Genomic DNA, 17832 nt, shown 5'->3' with positions numbered 1-17832 from the left:
TCTTTTTTAAATTTAGTGCTGTTCAGTAGATTTCTTTTATTTCATCTTATCTCAGTGTTTCATATGGAAGAGCACCTGGTATATATATTTTTTTAAATTTTTGAAAGACTCATGTATACTGACTCCAGAAATTTGTGCCAGTGTTTTAAAAGCTTAATGCAGATATAACATGCACAGAAAATATTAACCCAACAGTACCTTTTATACTATACTATATTATTACTATATAACTAGTAGTTTTATGAGAATGCGCTTTTCTTCCACACAAAATTGAATTCATTTTACCTCAAATGATTATTTCCAGTGATTATTTTGCCTTATATTTTTCTTTTACAAAGTCAGTGCAAGTACTCAAATATAAAGCATAACTGGCAGCTATGACTTATCTGTTCCTTACCTTTGGCTAGGACTGTAAGATAGGCACACCTTGTATCTGTCATTAATGACGTCTTATTGTGGTATTCAAATCTGCAAGCTTAGTAAATACTGAAATTACAGTGTCAAGTTACAGTGTCAACACTGACATGGTACAGTACTAAAATTATTTTGCTATGGTTATCACACAAACCATTTGTTTCACTGTATAAACTGTATAAAAATAAAAAGAAACATCATTTTTCTAAACAAAGCAATTTAATACCATACTGTAATACTGCTGAATTGCTATTATGCTTCCATAATCATAATACCCATACATACACCTTATATACTTTAAAAATGGTGCATCATACAGATGTTTCCTGCTCCAAATAAGATGTTTGGTCTGATGGTAAAAAAGTCTCTCTTTCGTCCGCCATTCCAGTATTGTTTTCTGTATGGGAAATGCCATTTATTTGCTGATGTGTTGTATCAGTTTCCTATAAACACATAAATATAAATATAAATATAGTGCAGTTTACTTTTTACCAAGCAAAAGAATACTTCTCGATGTGTAAGACAGTTTAATAACATTTAAGGACTGACTAGTTCTTAATATTACCCTGTGTTCTGGAGATGAGCCCATACAAGCCTTGGGTTTTACTAGAATTTGCAGTAAAGAATGTATCTTATCCATAAGAGGATACACTGTGCCTGTTGTTACGTCTCTTTCTTTCATTGGCCCTAATGAAGCAAATACAACATTTAAGCAAGTTGTTTTCATGCCACTACAAGATCCAATGATTATTACAGCACATAATATTGTGTGTCTTCAAAAATGTATGAATCTGTACCTGTGATGAGACTGACAAAAAGCCCAATAAGAACCACAACAGAAGAGTTGAAAGCACTGTACCACATGTATGAAAGTGAATAGAGGCCATGATGGGCAACAGGTTTACTAAAAGAAAAAGAGAAGATAAGAAGATAATGAGACAGCACAAATGATTTTAAATCAGACAAAAACATTAAAAAACCTAAACAAAGCAATCTTAGTGTCCCATACTCAAAGCATTGTTTAAAAGTGCAACCCCAATTTCGAAAAAAGCTAGGATGCTTTGTTAAATGTAAATAAAAACAAAATGCAATAATTTGCAAAAAGCACAGACCCTTTTTTCATTTACAATAGACCAGAAAACACATGGAAGATGTTGAAAGTAAAACATTTTTCCACGAAAAACTATTATTTAATTTGGAACTTGATGGCAGCATCTGGGATTCGTTTGTGAAAGAAATTGCAACAAATGACTGAAAAAATACTAATGAAAACAGCTGAAATATGAGCAGTTAATTGCAACTAACTCACATGTCTGGTTATGAAAACAGCTTTTTAGAGAGACAAAAGTATTGATGGATAAAGGCTCATCAATCTGTGAAAAAGTATAGGTAAAAAAAGGAAAAATAATAACTAATAACTAATAGTAAAACATCTTGTCTAAGCAGTTTCTCTCAATAAGAAAAATGTATGCAGATGCCAATATTGACACTAATATGTAAAAGGTAAATATTCCAAACCTGGTACTTGTCCTACAAACATTTTTGCATCATGCCCATGTTAGGAGTTTCTTCAAAATTATTACATGCCTTTAAAGCTTATAAAATAAAAACATATAAACCAATAAAAATGTTACCCATAAGTTCCTTTAGAGTATCTGATCAATTAATCAACAGGGTTGCATTTTAAAATAACTGCAGTTGTAAGGATCATTTTGGTAGGCAGTAAACTGATCAACCTAATGACCAAAATGTATTTAAAGCGAGATGGAGTTCGAGCATCTGGAACACATTTTGATATATTTATCTTATTTAGAAGTTTTATTTTTAGAATACTAGAGTTGTGTTATGTGTAGTGTTCACCAATATTTTTTTAAATACATAATACAAAAATGCCAAAATGCATAAAACCTCTTTGAACAGGTTTAACTTTAGATTTAACTTTAACCCGCCAGGTTGCTCAAGAGCCTCAAAGAGACTGCAGAGCCATGTTAACATTGTGATTGACCCATATTAAGTTACAATACAGCAATACAGGTGAAATACAGCAGACAATAATTTGATTTTGGGAATATATTCACAACACATTTTTTGTATAGTTACACTGTGGCCCATAGAAAGTCAGATAATAACAAGAAGAAATAAAGTTTGGATTTAGGTTCACAGAGGGTATAAAAAATGTATATTGACAAGGTTCAGATCAGGAGAGCACAAATTATACTAAAAGGTCTCAATAAAGATCTAAAAATAGGCATAAAATGTCAGAGGTCAGTAAATGGAACCAAATAATATGTCATCACAACACAGCCTCTACACTGAGCTGCCAGGTGAAGAGGAAACGTTATATTGATGAAACAGTGAGATAAACAGTGGGTGGATGAAATATTTACCAGCTTATGTTTCTTATTTCTGTTCATTGTATAAACATCTAGAAAAAAACGTGGTACAAAAAGTTGCTGTCGTGTCCCTTTACAACAGAAATCAGCATCCCACTCAGAAGCAAGAGCTGGAAAAGCCAACTTATATGAAAATGACAAAAATACCACAAATACAAAAAAAAAAAAATAGAACAGGCAAAGTATTTCACAAATAGGACTAAAACTAGGGTAAAATATTAAACTTTTATTACCCAATGCCATTTTTTAAAACTGAGTTCTCAAGTCTAGATATTTATTAAATGCATATGACCAGTCAATCATCATTTCCCCCAACATATTTAAGAAAAATTCAACCCTTGCATGAACGATGTATGTGCTTCTGGCACACTTGTCTTATAAATATACATGACACATTGAACATTTTGTCCAATTTTATTAACAAAAGGGCCAGTGCTGCTGTATGATTTTATATTACTAAAAAACTCTCTATCCACCATCTAAATGCTGCTGTGTCTTTGGTCATACTTTGCATAACTATTTGTTTATTGTAATTCTGCTGTTTGGTGGGGGATTTGTTCCTGTTTTGAATACTGGATCTTTTTTCCGCTATCCTCTACTCTATTTGTTAATATTAGCCTAACTTTATTTGGCCTTAGTTTATCATAGGGAATTTACAGATTAAGTATTTAACAAATATGAGTATTGTAGTGTATTAATGAATTTAAAAAAAAGCAAAGTTTATTTTTACATTTTTATTGAGAATGTTCAAATCTAAGGTAAGGATTCAACAACAGTTTAAATTAAATAATGATTCAAATAAAAGTTATTAACAGTAACTGTGTTGTAAGTTAAAGTTTTAAAAATAAACTTAGAGCTATTTTTTTTTTTATTATGGTTTTGGATCCTGGATTCACAGATTTACAGTCATTTGCAAATTGTGGTAATACTGCCCTCTTATGGCACACTGGACACAGCAATAGCATTATTTTAAAATCATTGGGTTTAATACACCTTACATGCCATTAGTACCATGGTAAGCCTTTCTTTCTTTATTCTATAAGTATTTGTTTAATATTTATTTTACTTACTTATTATTTTTTACTGTTTTCAGTAAATCTTTATTACTGGTCACAGATTTCAGAGCAGAAGTAATCAGGGTTGTGTGTTACCTCGGGTTATTGTGTCTGTGTGTTACTTTGGTTTATTGTGTCTGTGTGTTACCTTGGTTTATTGTGTCTGTGTGTTGCCTTGGTTTATTGTGTCTGTGTGTTACTTGGGTTATTGTGTCTGTGTGTTACTTGGTTTATTGTGTCTGTGTGTTACCTTGGTTTATTGTGTCTGTGTGTTGCCTTGGTTTATTGTGTCTGTGTGTTACTTGGGTTATTGTGTCTGTGTGTTACTTGGTTTATTGTGTCTGTGTGTTACCTTGGTTTATTGGTGACTGGAGTCATGATAGCGGTCACTGTAGCCATGGTAAGATTTTTTGTTGCTACTGTATCAGTGCAGTTATGGGGACAAACAGTGACACTGCTTGACATCTGAGCCACAAATCCACCAATGCCAACCCAGAACGCCATGACCAGACCAGCAATCAGGCCCGTCACAGCACCCTGCAAAAAAAATACAATCAAAAAGATATAGTGGACAGGTCTCGGACACTGTTTACTGTTTATTAAAACCATTATCTGCCAAAGATACTTACAGAGCTGTTGGCCCAAGGGAAAAATATCCCAAGACAGAAGAGACCCAGCAAGGGTCCTCCTAGCATACCGAAGATACTGAGTGCTGCCTGGAAATGAGTATTAGGAGATACACTTTACTCAGAATATAAACAGCACCAAATTATGTCATTATATTTCAGAAATGAATGTGTCTCTTTTAACTTGTTTGTTTAATTGGATAAAAAGTTAACTTAATTTGTGACCAAGCAAATAATCCTCACCTGCAAAACAGAACTGTTCATCAAATGGACAATGTAGGCCATAGCAAGACAGACAAGTCCATATGAAAAAGCTAGATTACAAATACAGACAAAAATGATCACACATTAGTAATCTGTTTCGTTTGTGTGTGTATGTCACATTAAAATCTGTTTTCTCTGTGAATAATCACAGCCACTGTAAATTGTCTAACTATTAAATAATCAAAACAGCTGTTAATAAAGACTCACCAAGTATCTTGGACAGTAAGGTGGCTCTAGAATCTGTTATAGAAGGATAATTTGGCTTGATCAGGTCCTCCATTGTTACTGTGGCCAAGGAATTGAAAGCTGAAGATATTGTGCTTAAAGAGAATAACATTCATAAATTATTTCACAACAGTATATAAGCATAGAAAGTCTGTATTTCCACTGAAATATATTCATATTTTACTGTATGATTCCTTTTTGTGAAATACACATAAAAAATAGTTTGGAGGGTAGCTGCACCAGACTGTCATGAAATGATTCAGAATGGAATGCAGGTCATCTTCAGTTACTCCTCACATGTCCAGAAGGCCTGGTGTCATGGTGTGGGGGTCCAATGTTTATACAATGTCTGATTGAACTTTGTTCTTCATTACAGACACTTTGACAGCCCAATGTTGTATTACTGATGTCCTAAAACCAGTAGCCCTACTTTTTCTGAACACACACTCTGGTGCACTTATCCAACCGAACAATGCTTGTCCATATACTGCTGCCATCTCAAGAGCTTGCCTTGAATATACAGATATGCCATGGTCAGCTGCATTACAAGATCTTCTCAGATTGAAAATGTGTGGGATGCTGTTGGATGTGCTATCAACAGTCCACACCTGCTGCAAACTTTGCAGAAACTGCATGAATATTCAAGGTGCCTGGTATGGATTATTATGTAAAAACAAAACATCTGGCATGTTGCATTACACATGCCCTACAGATGCATTACACATGCACTACACACTACTTCTGTATGTGTAGCTCAACAAATATGACCAAGAGTTGCCCATATCAGTCTAAATTAATAATGTATTGTTTATTGATATCTTTATCTTCCTTCTAAATGGCACTGCAACCTTTTGGGTACAACTAATTTGTGCAAATGAGTAAATTAGTTAACATACTTAGGACATGTTTTACCAAAATGCCATACAAACACCTTTCAGCCTTTGCATTTGAATTCTTATCTAATGTTGAAACTTAAATTCCATGCCAGCTCACTGAATGGTCCTCAAAGAGATTATGAAGATTTTATGTGAAAGATTTAATGGTAGGTCTTCAGGTTACTATTTCTATGCTGTGTTTGCATAACATAATTACAATAAATAGGATATTATTGTGAAAGGATATCTGTACATTTTTGACTGTATCAATATTTCACTAAAATCATTTTCATGTTAAAATACAATTAAAATCAATACAAAATGCTATAACCATTTAGATTTAGTGAATACAGTAGATCCATATTGTAAATTTCAAGATTTAAGATACAAGTTTAATGGTAAATGGTAGACCACACAGTGGTCTGAGAAAGGACAAAATACACACAAGCGCAAAAGTGTTGGGCACACAAGTCCTATTGGCTATTCAGTTTGACAAAACCAACAAAAGGAATAATGGAGCTTCTATGGAGACATAGAAGCATTTAATGATGGTGCCTGGGCTGCATTCCACCATGAAACTTTCAGGATTCTGTTGTTAACATTTTGGTACTAGATTTGCTGCTCTGATCATAAGTCTAATCTGTGTATGTGTTTAATATTAGCATATCAGTTCAACCCAGTGAAGGACATATCATCTAATAAACAAGTTTTGGAGCCTTGTCTGTTGTCCTTGCATCATTTCTCTGTATCCTCAGACTTAAGATATGAGACCCACCAGCTGTGTCTAGCTACAGAGCAAGCTTTTTTTTTTTTAAGTCCTTTAAACTCTTCTCATAGTTATAATATACTGAGTAACTACTATATTTCATTAAATAACCACAGATATTTATGCACTGAATTGTAATGATGAGTAGAAGCCCAGTTACTTAAGTTTTAGTTTGTTCAGTCTTGGTATTGGTCCGGTTTTGATACATTGGCACATATTCCCTCCCATTAATAATACTGCTGTATATATGAATGTTCGAAGGCCTCAGACTGGAGCCTTTATTGTTTTTAGCTGAAGTGGGTCAGATAACAACTTTGTCCTTTCACCCAGTCTCCTGCAAGGCCAATCCCGTAGAACCTGATTTAGCCTCGCTTCATTTTTGTTCTCTAAACTGAGAGTCCTATTTCTTATTGTGTTAGACCTGGGCTGATAATTAATATTAGAAAGTGCTGATATTTTATCAATAATCAGTAATTAATTGTCTTGAACATGCTTTTTTATGTGTACTGCTTTATCTTTATTTATCCACTCCATTCATTGTAATCTATGGTCAGTTCAAAAATTTAATGGAAAATGTTTCACTAATAAAAAACATTACCAACTTATTAAACCCTACTTATAAAGATATCAAAATTAATTTGGCAAGGGAAATCTCGGCTATCTTTCAATGCACCATTATCCAAACTTTTTCAATATTGGACCTGGATTTTCACAAAAATACTTTGTACTTTTGCCCAGGAATTATATGTGGCATATATAGTGAATCCACTACAGAAAACATCTTTCACAATATTAAATGTGTTTCACAATACACATTAAGCAATAAAAGATACACCACAGTTAGTGCCTCAAATACTCCAAGGTTAATAACCCTAACTTTGTATGCGTTTTTAGACACAATAATAGCCCTGAGCGCAAAAAAAAAAAAACATGTACTAAAAATATTCCATACAACAATCTAATAACTTAGCCATACCTTAAAGATGCACTGAATAAGCAAGCAACAAACAATCCAGGCAGTCCAGGGAAGTCCTGCAGCATATCCATGACAAAGTACAGGACCATCTAAAATGCAATATTACATGTATAAATTATGTGGAAAGATTATTTACATAACATTTCTCTTTAGCTTCCATAATAACATTTTAGATAAGTCATGTATGCTGGGAAAAAAAACAATGACCTGGCCCTGACCTGGTCTTTAGATTTGATGTACTGTTGGTCTACAAGGTTGATATCACCATAACATGCAAACATAACAAGGCCCATTAGGCAGCTTAGACCCAACGCAATCTGAAGACAAGGAAATGCCATGTAGCATGACCTGCAAGACAGCATAAGAGCCGTTAATGTAAGCAATAGAACAAGAAGAGCATCCAGTTTTAATTACAACTTTACCACTAATAAAAAACAAACTTTGTAGATTTGTAATACTTGTTGAGGGTCTATATGCAAAACACACTTTTCACCTGCCAACACATGTCCAGTTTTGGGCCTTCTGAGACTTGACTTTGCACAAAAAAGCTATGATATTAACAGTTATGACCAGTTAATCAAGTCAGTGTTAACATGTAAAAATGGTCTAATTTGTTAAACATTAAGAAAAAACATTGAGGAGAATAGGCCTATACAGTTTGCTATTATGTACAGTTGTGGTCAAAAGTTTACATACACTTGTAAAAAAACATAATGTTATGGCTGTCTTGAGTTTTCAATAAGTTCTACAACTCTTATTTTTCTGTGATAGAGTGATCGGAACACATACATGTTTGTCACAAAAAACAGTCATAAAATTTGGTTCTTTCATAAATTTATTATGGGTCTGCTGAAAATGTCACCAAATCTGCTGGGTCAAAAATATACATACAGCAACATTAGTATTTGGTTACATGTCCCTTGGCCATTTTCACGGCAACTAGGCGCTTTTGGTAGCCATCCACAAGCTCCTGGCAAGCTTCAGGTCGAATGTTTGACCACTCTTCTTGACAGAATTGGTGCAGTTCAGCTAAATGTGATGGTTTTCTTGCATGAACCCGTTTCTTTAGCACTGTCCACATGTTCTCAATGGGGTTTAAGTCAGGACTTTGGGAAGGCCATTCTAAAACCTTAATTCTAGCCTGGTTTAGCCATTCCTTTACCACTTTTGATGTGTGTTTTGGGTCATTGTCTTGTTGGAACACCCAACTGCGCCCAAGACCCAACCTTCGGGCTGATGGTTTTAAGTTTTCCTGCAGAATTTGGAGGTAATCCTCCTTCTTCATTATCCCATTTACTTTCTGCAAAGAACCAGTTCCACTGGCAGCAAAACATCCCCAGAGCATAATACTACCACCACCATGCTTGACAGTAGGCATGGTGTTCCTGGGATTAAAGGCCTCACCTTTTCTCCTCCAAACATATTGCTGGGTGTTGTGGCCAAACAGCTCAATTTTTGTTTCGTCTGACCAGAGAACTTTCCTCCAGAAGGTTTTATCTTTGTCCATGTGATCAGCAGCAAACTTCAGCCGAGTCTTAAGGTGCCTTTTCTGGAGCAAGGGCTTCTTTCTTGCACGGCAGCCTCTCAGTCCATGGCGATGTAAAACACGCTTGACTGTGGAGACTGACACCTGTGTTCCATCAGCTTCCAAATCCTTGTAGACCTGCTTCTTGGTGATTCTTGGTTGACTCTTGACCATCCTGACCAATCTCCTCTCGGCAGCATGTGATAGCTTGCGTTTTCTTCCTGATCGTGGCAGTGACACAACTGTTCCATGCACTTTATACTTGCGTATAATTGTCTGCACAGTTGCTCTTGGGACCTGTAGCTGCTTTGAAATGGCTCCAAGTGACTTCCCTGACTTGTTCAAGTCAATAATTCGCTTTTTCAGATCCACACTGAGTTCCTTTGACTTTCCCATTGTAGCTTTTGTAGCTGAGTCTAATCACTGGGTCAAATGAGCCCTATTTAAATGGGCTCATGAGAAGTCAACAGCTGTAGTCAATCAGAATCACTTACAAGAAGTGAAGAGGCCATGACATGAAGCTAATTTGATTGACACAACTCGCTACATCACCAAAATTGACAAATTTTGTTGCTGTATGTATATTTTTGACCCAGCAGATTTGGTGACATTTTCAGCAGACCCATAATAAATTTATGAAAGAACCAAATTTTATGACTGTTTTTTGTGACAAACATGTATGTGTTCCGATCACTCTATCACAGAAAAATAAGAGTTGTAGAACTTATTGAAAACTCAAGACAGCCATAACATTATGTTTTTTTACAAGTGTATGTAAACTTTTGACCACAACTGTATATATAAAGATAGACATTATAAATAAAAACAGCAAATCTATTTATTCTTCATTCTCAAAAGTCATGTTAAATATGTTCGCCTTGTAAACATCCATCATTTATTATGTTTTGTGCTACCTGATACTTTCCACCCCTAAAATAGAAACACTATGTGTACAAGGGCTTAGTTCTGACTGGCTACGCTATTTTACGCCTTTTTTAAAAATCAATTTGGGCTAAAACACTCCTTTTAGCTTTAGTAAAAATAGACAGGGCTATAATTTGTAGGCTAACCAAGCCTTGGTAAAGTAGTGGAAGTAATTAGTTTATATATGTGTTAAATAAGGCAGAATGCTAAACTCTTCCGAACAGTAGTTTTCCAATACTGGAATCTAACACTGTCTGTTATAAGGACACTTACATTATAGCCTCTTTCTCAGTCCGAGAGCTGAGGTATCTCTGCACTTGTGCCTGGTTCACTCCATACAAAGACAGCATCAGAAACACTCCACCAACCGCCAATGTCCAAAAGGTGTGCCTCACTGTTGGGTCTGGATTTAGGCTTGAAAGCAAAAAAACAAAACAGAGCATTGGCCACTGATCTCAAGTTAAGATGCTCTAAACAGTTACACAGAATGCTCACAATGAGTAAGATCAACAAAAAGGTTTCCTCACTCAATGCCTGAGATGCGGCCTCCGTCTGTGACTTTCCTCCAAAAATCTGAAAAACCACCCACTTGGTGCACACCCACTATGATGACAGCCATCTGGCCTGTGAACATCACCACTGTCTGAAACACATCTGTCCAGATCACTGCCTTCAATCCACCCTACAAAACAATTCAAAATATCACAAATGCCATTTAAAGGTTGTACGTGGTTTAGAAAAAAATGCAAATATTTAAAATAGAATAAAAATCATAGCATTTACCAGGGCTGTGTACACTGTGCACACTAGTCCAGTTGCTAACACTGCTCCCCATAAGTGAAAACCAGTTACTACAGGAGAAATTGCAAAACAGACATGAAAAAAATACACTCTTAATTATAATTATTCACTCTATTAATATTATTAGAAATAATGAACATTTAGACAACCAGCAAGTTCTTGTCTTTGTCATATTAAATAAATAAAAAAATTACCTGCATGTAGTGCAAGGGCAGGGGTATATACACCAACACCCATGTAAATGACCTGCCACAACCAAATAATGAATGAATGAATATGTATTATGTTGATACAATCATCTGTAGGTGTTATAATAAGGGGACATATGCTTGTACTAAACTTGAACTTACCATTTGAAAAATAAATGTAACTGTTCCACAGATACGAACCGTTTTACAAAAACGTAGTTCCAGATACTGTGAGGCAGAAGAAACAAAATAACTCCCATTAAACAGTACTCTGAGTTTATGCCTCAAAATATATATGTTGCGTATGTTCCTCAGAGATACAGTTTTCTTCTACCGTTAAAAAAGTTCTGTTTACGTTCATTAAAGTACAATACTCCTATGCTTCTGACTAAGTCATATTAGTGAGAAAGGTTTGATTAGTGGCAGTATACCTGGTAAGCACTTGTGAGATTCAGTCTGTAAAATACTGGAATGAAAATGTGGGCAGGTATGAGGAGTCCCAGAATGTAGGAGCAGCCTATGAACCAGTACTGCGTGCCATTGGTGTACACTTCAGCTGGTGTGCCGACTATAGCGACAGCTGACTGGAAAGTGGCCATGAGAGACAGTGAAAGGGGCAGGCACTTCATGCTCCGGTCAGCCAACAGGAATTCTTGAGTGGTTCTCTGCCGTCCTCCAGAGAGGGCATAGTAGACCCCTATGGCCATGGAGGCCACAAGAAGGAGGGCAAACAGTACAAAGTCAATAGTAGTGAAGTACTTCTGTCCAGGGACATCCATACCTGTCGACAGGAGTGTTAGTTCGTTACAAGCTGAACCAACAGGTTCTCACAGAACAATGGATTTGATTGCAGTCATCCTTCTGGAATAATAAGGACCTGCAACTACAACAAAATATAATTAGTTAGATCAATAAATGTATACTGAACACTGAAAAACAAAATATGTTTTTGTATTTACTAGTATTCTTTAGAACACTACTCAAGCAAAAATAAAATCTCTATTATGAATAAAAGCTAATAACCAATGCAAAACTATGAAAAATGACAATGAAAGTATTCTAGTATTTATCTAAAACATTGTATTATTGCATTTTTGTGCAAGCATTTTAGCATTAAATTTAACATAGGCTAGTTTTACAATTTTAGAGGTATTTCTTATTAACTGAGTAGAATTGTTTACTTTTACAACTTTTTACAATAGAAATTATTACAGTATTATGCAGGATCCAATTCTTAAACATTAAGCTGCTATAAAACAGCACTAGAACAAAGTTAAAAATTATTGTTATTATTATTTGAGTAGTACAGTAATACAGTTTACAAAGTTACACAGTACATAGCATTATTATTATTGATATTTTTGTTATTTTGTTATACATTATGTTAGGACTAACTAATAAATGTAGGTATTATATTGCGGCATATATTTTAGGCTTTATTCATATTTAGCTAATTACTTCACAGAAAACTCATACAGTTTGCTATTTTGTATATATAAAGATAGACATTCTAAATAAAAACAGCAAATCTTTTATTATCATAACATTGCAGGTTCCACGTGCGTGGCCAAAGATATTAACCTAACTTACCTAACATTGAATTAAATACAGCCCCTGGTAAAGTAAGTTATGTGTAATTTACTTTTATTAATATTAAAGTAAATAACCTCTAGGTAAACTTGTAGGCTGACTTACCTTTGCAACTGGCTACTACACACAGCGTGACATCTACACCCAGCACTTCCTTGTTCACATGTGTTTTATCTGGTAATCCACATCCAGCATTTTACAGCGCTGCAGCGCGTCCCCGTCCGACCCGAACCACAACAAACTGAGAGGAGGAGAGAAAAGCTCCACCATGCTGCAGCTTCACAATCCACACGCTCAGCCTGATGGTCTGATTCACTGTTCTTTATCGCGACCGTCATTCTGACAGACCCCCGGCTCTGTTTCTCTACATGTTTACCGTGGTTCACACGAGCGCAGTGACCTGCAGCTCTGCCCAATAAATCACATTTAAACGCGTTTATACCGCACGCGCTTTCTGCAGCGCCTCTGCGCAAACCGCGCTCAGGGCTGATGTCCTCCGCGGCGATGTTTACATCTGACGTCGCTCTGACCTCACGTCCGTGTTATCGCGAGCTGCGGAGACCGCGGAAAAGCCAGAAAGCGCCGGATTTGAACGGAGCGGAGTCACTGATCAGAAACTAAAATGGACATAGTGAGAAAACAAGGTGATTTTACACTACTATTTACTTATAATGTAGCTTTCTCAGACTGATAGACTTAAAACCAATCACAGGCTAAATAGTTATCGAGATAGCAAGAGAGGCTAATTAGCTTGGGTCTCCCGACTGTTAGCTAGGTTAACTAATATAACCTACAGCTCTGGAAAAAAATAAGAGACCACTTCAGTTTCTGAATCAGTTTCTCTGAGTTTGCTATTTATAGGTATATATTTGAGTAAAATGAACATTGTTGTTTTATTCTATAAACTACGGATCACATTTCTCTAAATTCCAAATAAAAATCTTGTCATTTAGAGCATTTATTTGCAGAAAATGAGAAATGTCTGAAGTAACAAAGAAGATGCAGAGCTTTCAGGCCTGAAATAATACAAGTTTATATTCATAAAGTTTAAGTAGTTCAGAAATCAATATTTGGTGGAATAGCTCTAATTTTTTTGCATCTTGGCATGTCATCCTCCATCAGTCTTACACACTGCTTTTGGATAACTTTATGCCACTCCTGGTGGAAACATTCAAGCAGTTCAGCTTGGTTTGATGGCTTGTGATCTTCCATCTTCCTCTTGATTATATTCCAGAGGTTTTCAATTTGATAAAATCAAAGGAACTCGTCATTTTTAAGTTGTCTCTTATTTTTGTATTAGTTTTTTATTAGCTAGCTTAGTTTTTTTTTATGAACTTACTGTTTATAATTATCTTCTTATTAAGTTGGCTATGGAAACCAACTTACTGTTCTTCATAATCTTCTTCTTTTTCATGTTATTCTCACCATAAAATGTTAAAGGTTTCTCATCCCAGAGCTTCTATAATAGGATCACAAAATTTTGCAGTAAAAATCAGAATGAATCAGAATGTGTTACTTGCAGCAGTAAACAAAAAAGACATATGGGTCAGGTTCTAGACAAGGATTTAGCCTAGCCATAGACTGTATTTTCCTTTTAATGTTGACTCTCCATTCAACGCTCGTTAAAAGCTAAAGTATGTATCAAATATGAGACACTTGGCTTTAAATGGTCAGATGCAATACATTGACACAGAGGACCTAAATGGTTTAAGGGTTTACTCTAATGCATTAAAAGTTCTTATTGGGTTGAAAAAAGAATATGAAAAAAAAAACCCACATTGTTGACCTTGCAAAATATTGTCATGGTTTATTAAACTTTGAATAAACTGTTTTTTCTTAAGTAATAGTAGTGTCAGTGTTTATTGTCATGCTGTTAATTAACCCTAAAATAAATGTATTACCTCCCATTCATTAGGTGTCTTTGATCACCTTATGGTGTTAGAGAAGGCCGGAACAACAGGCCAAGAAAAGCAAAAACAAGACCGTTTGGATGAGCTTCGTTCTACAATAGTAACACTCCGTGCAAAAAGAGACCGACTTAGTGCTGAAACCGCAGCATTAAAGGTACAACCAAGAGAAAACATCACTTTTATAGCTTTATAGGGTTTCTAGTCATTTTTAATAGCTAAGTCTTGTTCTTTGTGCTGTCATTTCAGAGTCTACAAAACAAACTTGACCAAGGCCAGCCACTGGAAGTTGATGAGGCTGATGACTTAATGCAACTTGATCAATTTCTGCTTAAGTCCAGGCTAATGCAGCTGAAGGACCTTCAAACGGCCTATCACCTTATTGGTAAAAACAAACAAGAAGTATCAGAAGAACATTGTCTATGGTATTTGATCAGTTGTTTGTTTGTAATGACATTAATATTTTCTCTCTCTCTCTTTCTCTCTCTCTCTCTCTCTCTCTCAGGTGGTTATAATCTGATTGAGAATAAACAAGGCAAAAGTATATGTGTCTCATTTTGCACTGCTTATGGGGACATGTACTTGGAAACCTTTAATTTGGAAATGGACCTTAGACGTACAGTGCAAATCAGTCGTCATAACATCCCTCCATGTATTCCATTAGACAAACTCGCCAAGGAGAATCTACAGACTGATTTTAAAGCCTTCCTTGAAACGCTAAGCCTGCATCTCAATGCTTTAGCTGGACGCAAGCAGCAGATTTCACTCATTAAGGTATGACCCACAGGTCTTGGTTGCTGAGTTATTACACTTACTCTGGTTAACTTGGTGCCTAAAAAATGTTTGAATACTGTAGTATTTTTTTAATCTGTATTTTTAAATAATTGTAAGGAGAGCCAAATCAATCAAATGCAACAGAAATTTTAATGTTGGTTATTTATTTATTGAGGTAAATTATCCAATATTACAACTTTGATTTAAAAAAGAAGTAAATAAACCAACAGATCCACAAAGATAGAACACAAAATAAAGCTGTAAATGGGCAAGTTATGCTAATATGCTAACACCTGCAATAAGATCACTTGCATCAATGGGGGAAAAAATAGAAAATGTTTCTTAGCATAAAATATACAGTGTACAGTACATAATATCATGGTGAGAAAATCTGGAGAAATCCCTGTGTGCAAGGGAAAGGGCCAGTGGGCAGTACTGGATGCTGGTGAGCTTTGAACCCTTTAATGCGCCAATACATTAAAAATAAACATAATTCTATAATAGAAATCACTGCATGGGCTCAGGAGTACTTTCAGTAATCACACACAGTTCACAGTACAATCCACAAATAAAAGTTAAAGCTGTATCATGCAATGAAGAAGCATATGACAACATGATCCAGAAATGCTGCCACCTTCTCTGGAATAAAGCTTTTAAAAACTTTCAAGCACCACATACATAACTATTTAAATTTGTCCTAATCTGTCCATTTTTATTTACAGGAACTTGTTGGGACAGTAGAGGTTATTGAGAAAAATCAACTCTGCAACTTTCTCGTCCTCATGTGCAAAGCACAAGAGAGTGAAGCAGCCATTCTGTGCACGCTGGAATACAGTGATCTCACCAAGTGTTTGCCGACTCGTGTTACTATCCAGAGCAAAGGTAAGACTCCTTTTTATTGCTTTGTCTAAAATAAAACTTTACTGCAAATCAAAAATGCAAAAGCTTTTAAAGCATTAAGATTAATCAACTTTAAATGCATTAGTTTGTGTGTAATAGTGTTAATGTTCTTACAAGTTAATCAAATAATATCATCACTTTTTTTTATAGATACAACCCTTGCTGAATCTCCACAATGGAAGAAAAACCAAGCGTTGCTTATGGAGTCTCCAGTACACATTGCACTTTTGACATTAAGGAAAATGGGAAGCATTGTGTGAATAAAGAAGCTATATATATTTTTTAAATGCTTAAGTCTTTTAAAAAAGGTTTTAAACATATTGATATTTAGCCCCATTTCCTGCAGCATGCCTATTAGTAATACCAGCATAAACTAAACACTTTATGGATTACATACCAGCATTCATGTGTAAAATAGAAGGAGAGCAGACAGATCCTGTATTAAATTCTATACACATATTTTCAAATGGTCTCCAAAGTTTTTAAGAAAATATGTATTTTCTGTTGAAGTTTTTGTCTATGGATATTTTTGAAATTTTCTCTACTTTGTTTCTCCTCTTCTTCTCGGTTTGCCAACTCTTTTTGGGAAATGCTGTCAATTAAAGATATTTCCTTTAGTTGCATGATGGATAACAGACCAGTTTCTGAAGCCTTTCCTCTAAAGGTTGGTTTTAGAGAGGAGGCAGAACCTTGTGGCAGGGCAGATGATGCTGATTTTGAAGATCTCATTCTTCTGAGACGATCTTTTTCATTTGGAAGAAATTCAGTTGAAAGCATTTCTCTAGCAGCTGGAGCTGATCTTGAATGGCGAATATGTTGCAGATCGTTGTTTGTTGTTTTTGTTTCTGATATGGTTCTCATTGTATTGTTAATTGTTGCGTAGGGTTCACAGACTCTCAAATTCAGCAACTTTTTGTGTTCCAGTAGCAGTAATTCCCTTTCTTGATAGAGCAGTTTGAGGTGTAATCTGTGTTTTCTGTTAATTTGTTCCAGTGTCCACAAAAGATGAGTGTCTTCTTTGTGATTCATTAGTCTCACATCCGTGTAGAGCAAAGGTCCTTTAAAGTTTGACCTTGTTGTCACGTAGATATGCTGTCCTATTTATATAATACATAAAAAACAAGAATAGTAATTTAAGATTTTAGCTTAATGGCACTGTCAATTAACTTTTATGTATTAAAATCACTTTTTAAAAAATTCTGCAATATGCAAATACATAATAAATCGATGTAAATACCTCGACTTTCCATTGTTTGTAATAGTTTGTCCTGTTTCATTGTACAGATGACATAGAGAGAGAGACACACTGAAAGTGCTGCTATGATACTTGGATTTGTAAACAGTGAAAATTGGTCTAACCAGTTTTCAGGTGGGCAGGTATTTTACCAAAGGGGTTTCTCGTATCTGGGCAATGTTCAATTAAAGCTTTATCCTTTCAAACATCCAAAAGACTTTGATAAAGACAAATAATTAGTATAACCGGCAAAATGATTCTGACTTGTGAATATAGAGTATGTCATTATATCATCACTAAGCATTATCAATGCATGCTGAGCCGGTCATATTAATTGAAATCTGTCTTATATTATAAAATATTTTTATGTATAAAATGTGCAGGCACTTAAGTTA

At 35.2% G+C, this 17832-nt stretch overlaps 2 protein-coding genes across 13 annotated transcripts; one reads left to right on the top strand and one right to left on the bottom strand.

The window, feature by feature from the left end:
• Nucleotides 1–233: 233 nt before the first annotated feature.
• slc5a6b (solute carrier family 5 member 6) lies at nt 234–13036 on the bottom strand. 12 transcript variants are annotated; one of them, XM_049463914.1, is made up of 16 exons: nt 12728–13033; nt 11464–11915; nt 11195–11260; nt 11039–11090; nt 10827–10894; nt 10571–10725; nt 10317–10457; nt 7813–7942; nt 7595–7683; nt 4960–5072; nt 4732–4802; nt 4492–4578; nt 4215–4399; nt 1212–1318; nt 980–1101; nt 234–857 (listed from the first exon to the last, which is right to left on the bottom strand). In XM_049463914.1, exons 2-16 carry the CDS (start codon nt 11809–11811, stop codon nt 726–728), a joined length of 1866 nt encoding a protein of 621 aa, XP_049319871.1. In that variant the 5' UTR covers nt 11812–11915; nt 12728–13033; the 3' UTR covers nt 234–725. The 12 variants fall into 12 exon arrangements, 7 of the variants coding, with proteins under 7 accessions (XP_049319871.1, XP_049319872.1, XP_049319873.1 ...); XM_049463915.1 differs by having other exon boundaries at nt 11464–11813; XM_049463916.1 differs by lacking the exons at nt 234–857; nt 980–1101 and adding an exon at nt 2802–2839 and having other exon boundaries at nt 1232–1318; nt 12728–13036.
• A 68-nt stretch (nt 13037–13104) lies between these two features.
• cenpo (centromere protein O) lies at nt 13105–17445 on the top strand. The gene is made up of 6 exons (XM_007251994.4): nt 13105–13266; nt 14538–14686; nt 14779–14914; nt 15035–15303; nt 16026–16185; nt 16354–17445. Exons 1-6 carry the CDS (start codon nt 13245–13247, stop codon nt 16461–16463), a joined length of 846 nt encoding a protein of 281 aa, XP_007252056.1. The 5' UTR covers nt 13105–13244; the 3' UTR covers nt 16464–17445.
• Nucleotides 17446–17832: the final 387 nt, after the last annotated feature.

This window comes from Astyanax mexicanus, chromosome 14 (genome assembly GCF_023375975.1).
Source record: "Astyanax mexicanus isolate ESR-SI-001 chromosome 14, AstMex3_surface, whole genome shotgun sequence".
Lineage (NCBI taxonomy): Eukaryota > Metazoa > Chordata > Actinopteri > Characiformes > Acestrorhamphidae > Astyanax > Astyanax mexicanus.
The sequence above is the reverse complement of the archived record's forward strand: the minus strand, read 5'-3'. Positions and strand labels throughout refer to the sequence as shown.

Coding starts and splice junctions, on each gene's coding strand:
- cenpo (XM_007251994.4), top strand. CDS start 13,245: ATGGACATAGTGAGAAAACAAG. Junction 14,687..14,778: donor CTGAAACCGCAGCATTAAAG/GTACAACCAAGA, acceptor CTGTCATTTCAG/AGTCTACAAAACAAACTTGA. Junction 15,304..16,025: donor AGCAGATTTCACTCATTAAG/GTATGACCCACA, acceptor TTTTATTTACAG/GAACTTGTTGGGACAGTAGA.
- slc5a6b (XM_049463914.1), bottom strand. CDS start 11,811: ATGGATGTCCCTGGACAGAAGTACTTCACTACTATTGACTTTGTACTG. Junction 10,726..10,826: donor GCACAGTGTACACAGCCCTG/GTAAATGCTATG, acceptor ATTGTTTTGTAG/GGTGGATTGAAGGCAGTGAT. Junction 10,458..10,570: donor GGCCGCATCTCAGGCATTGA/GTGAGGAAACCT, acceptor TTTGCTTTCAAG/CCTAAATCCAGACCCAACAG.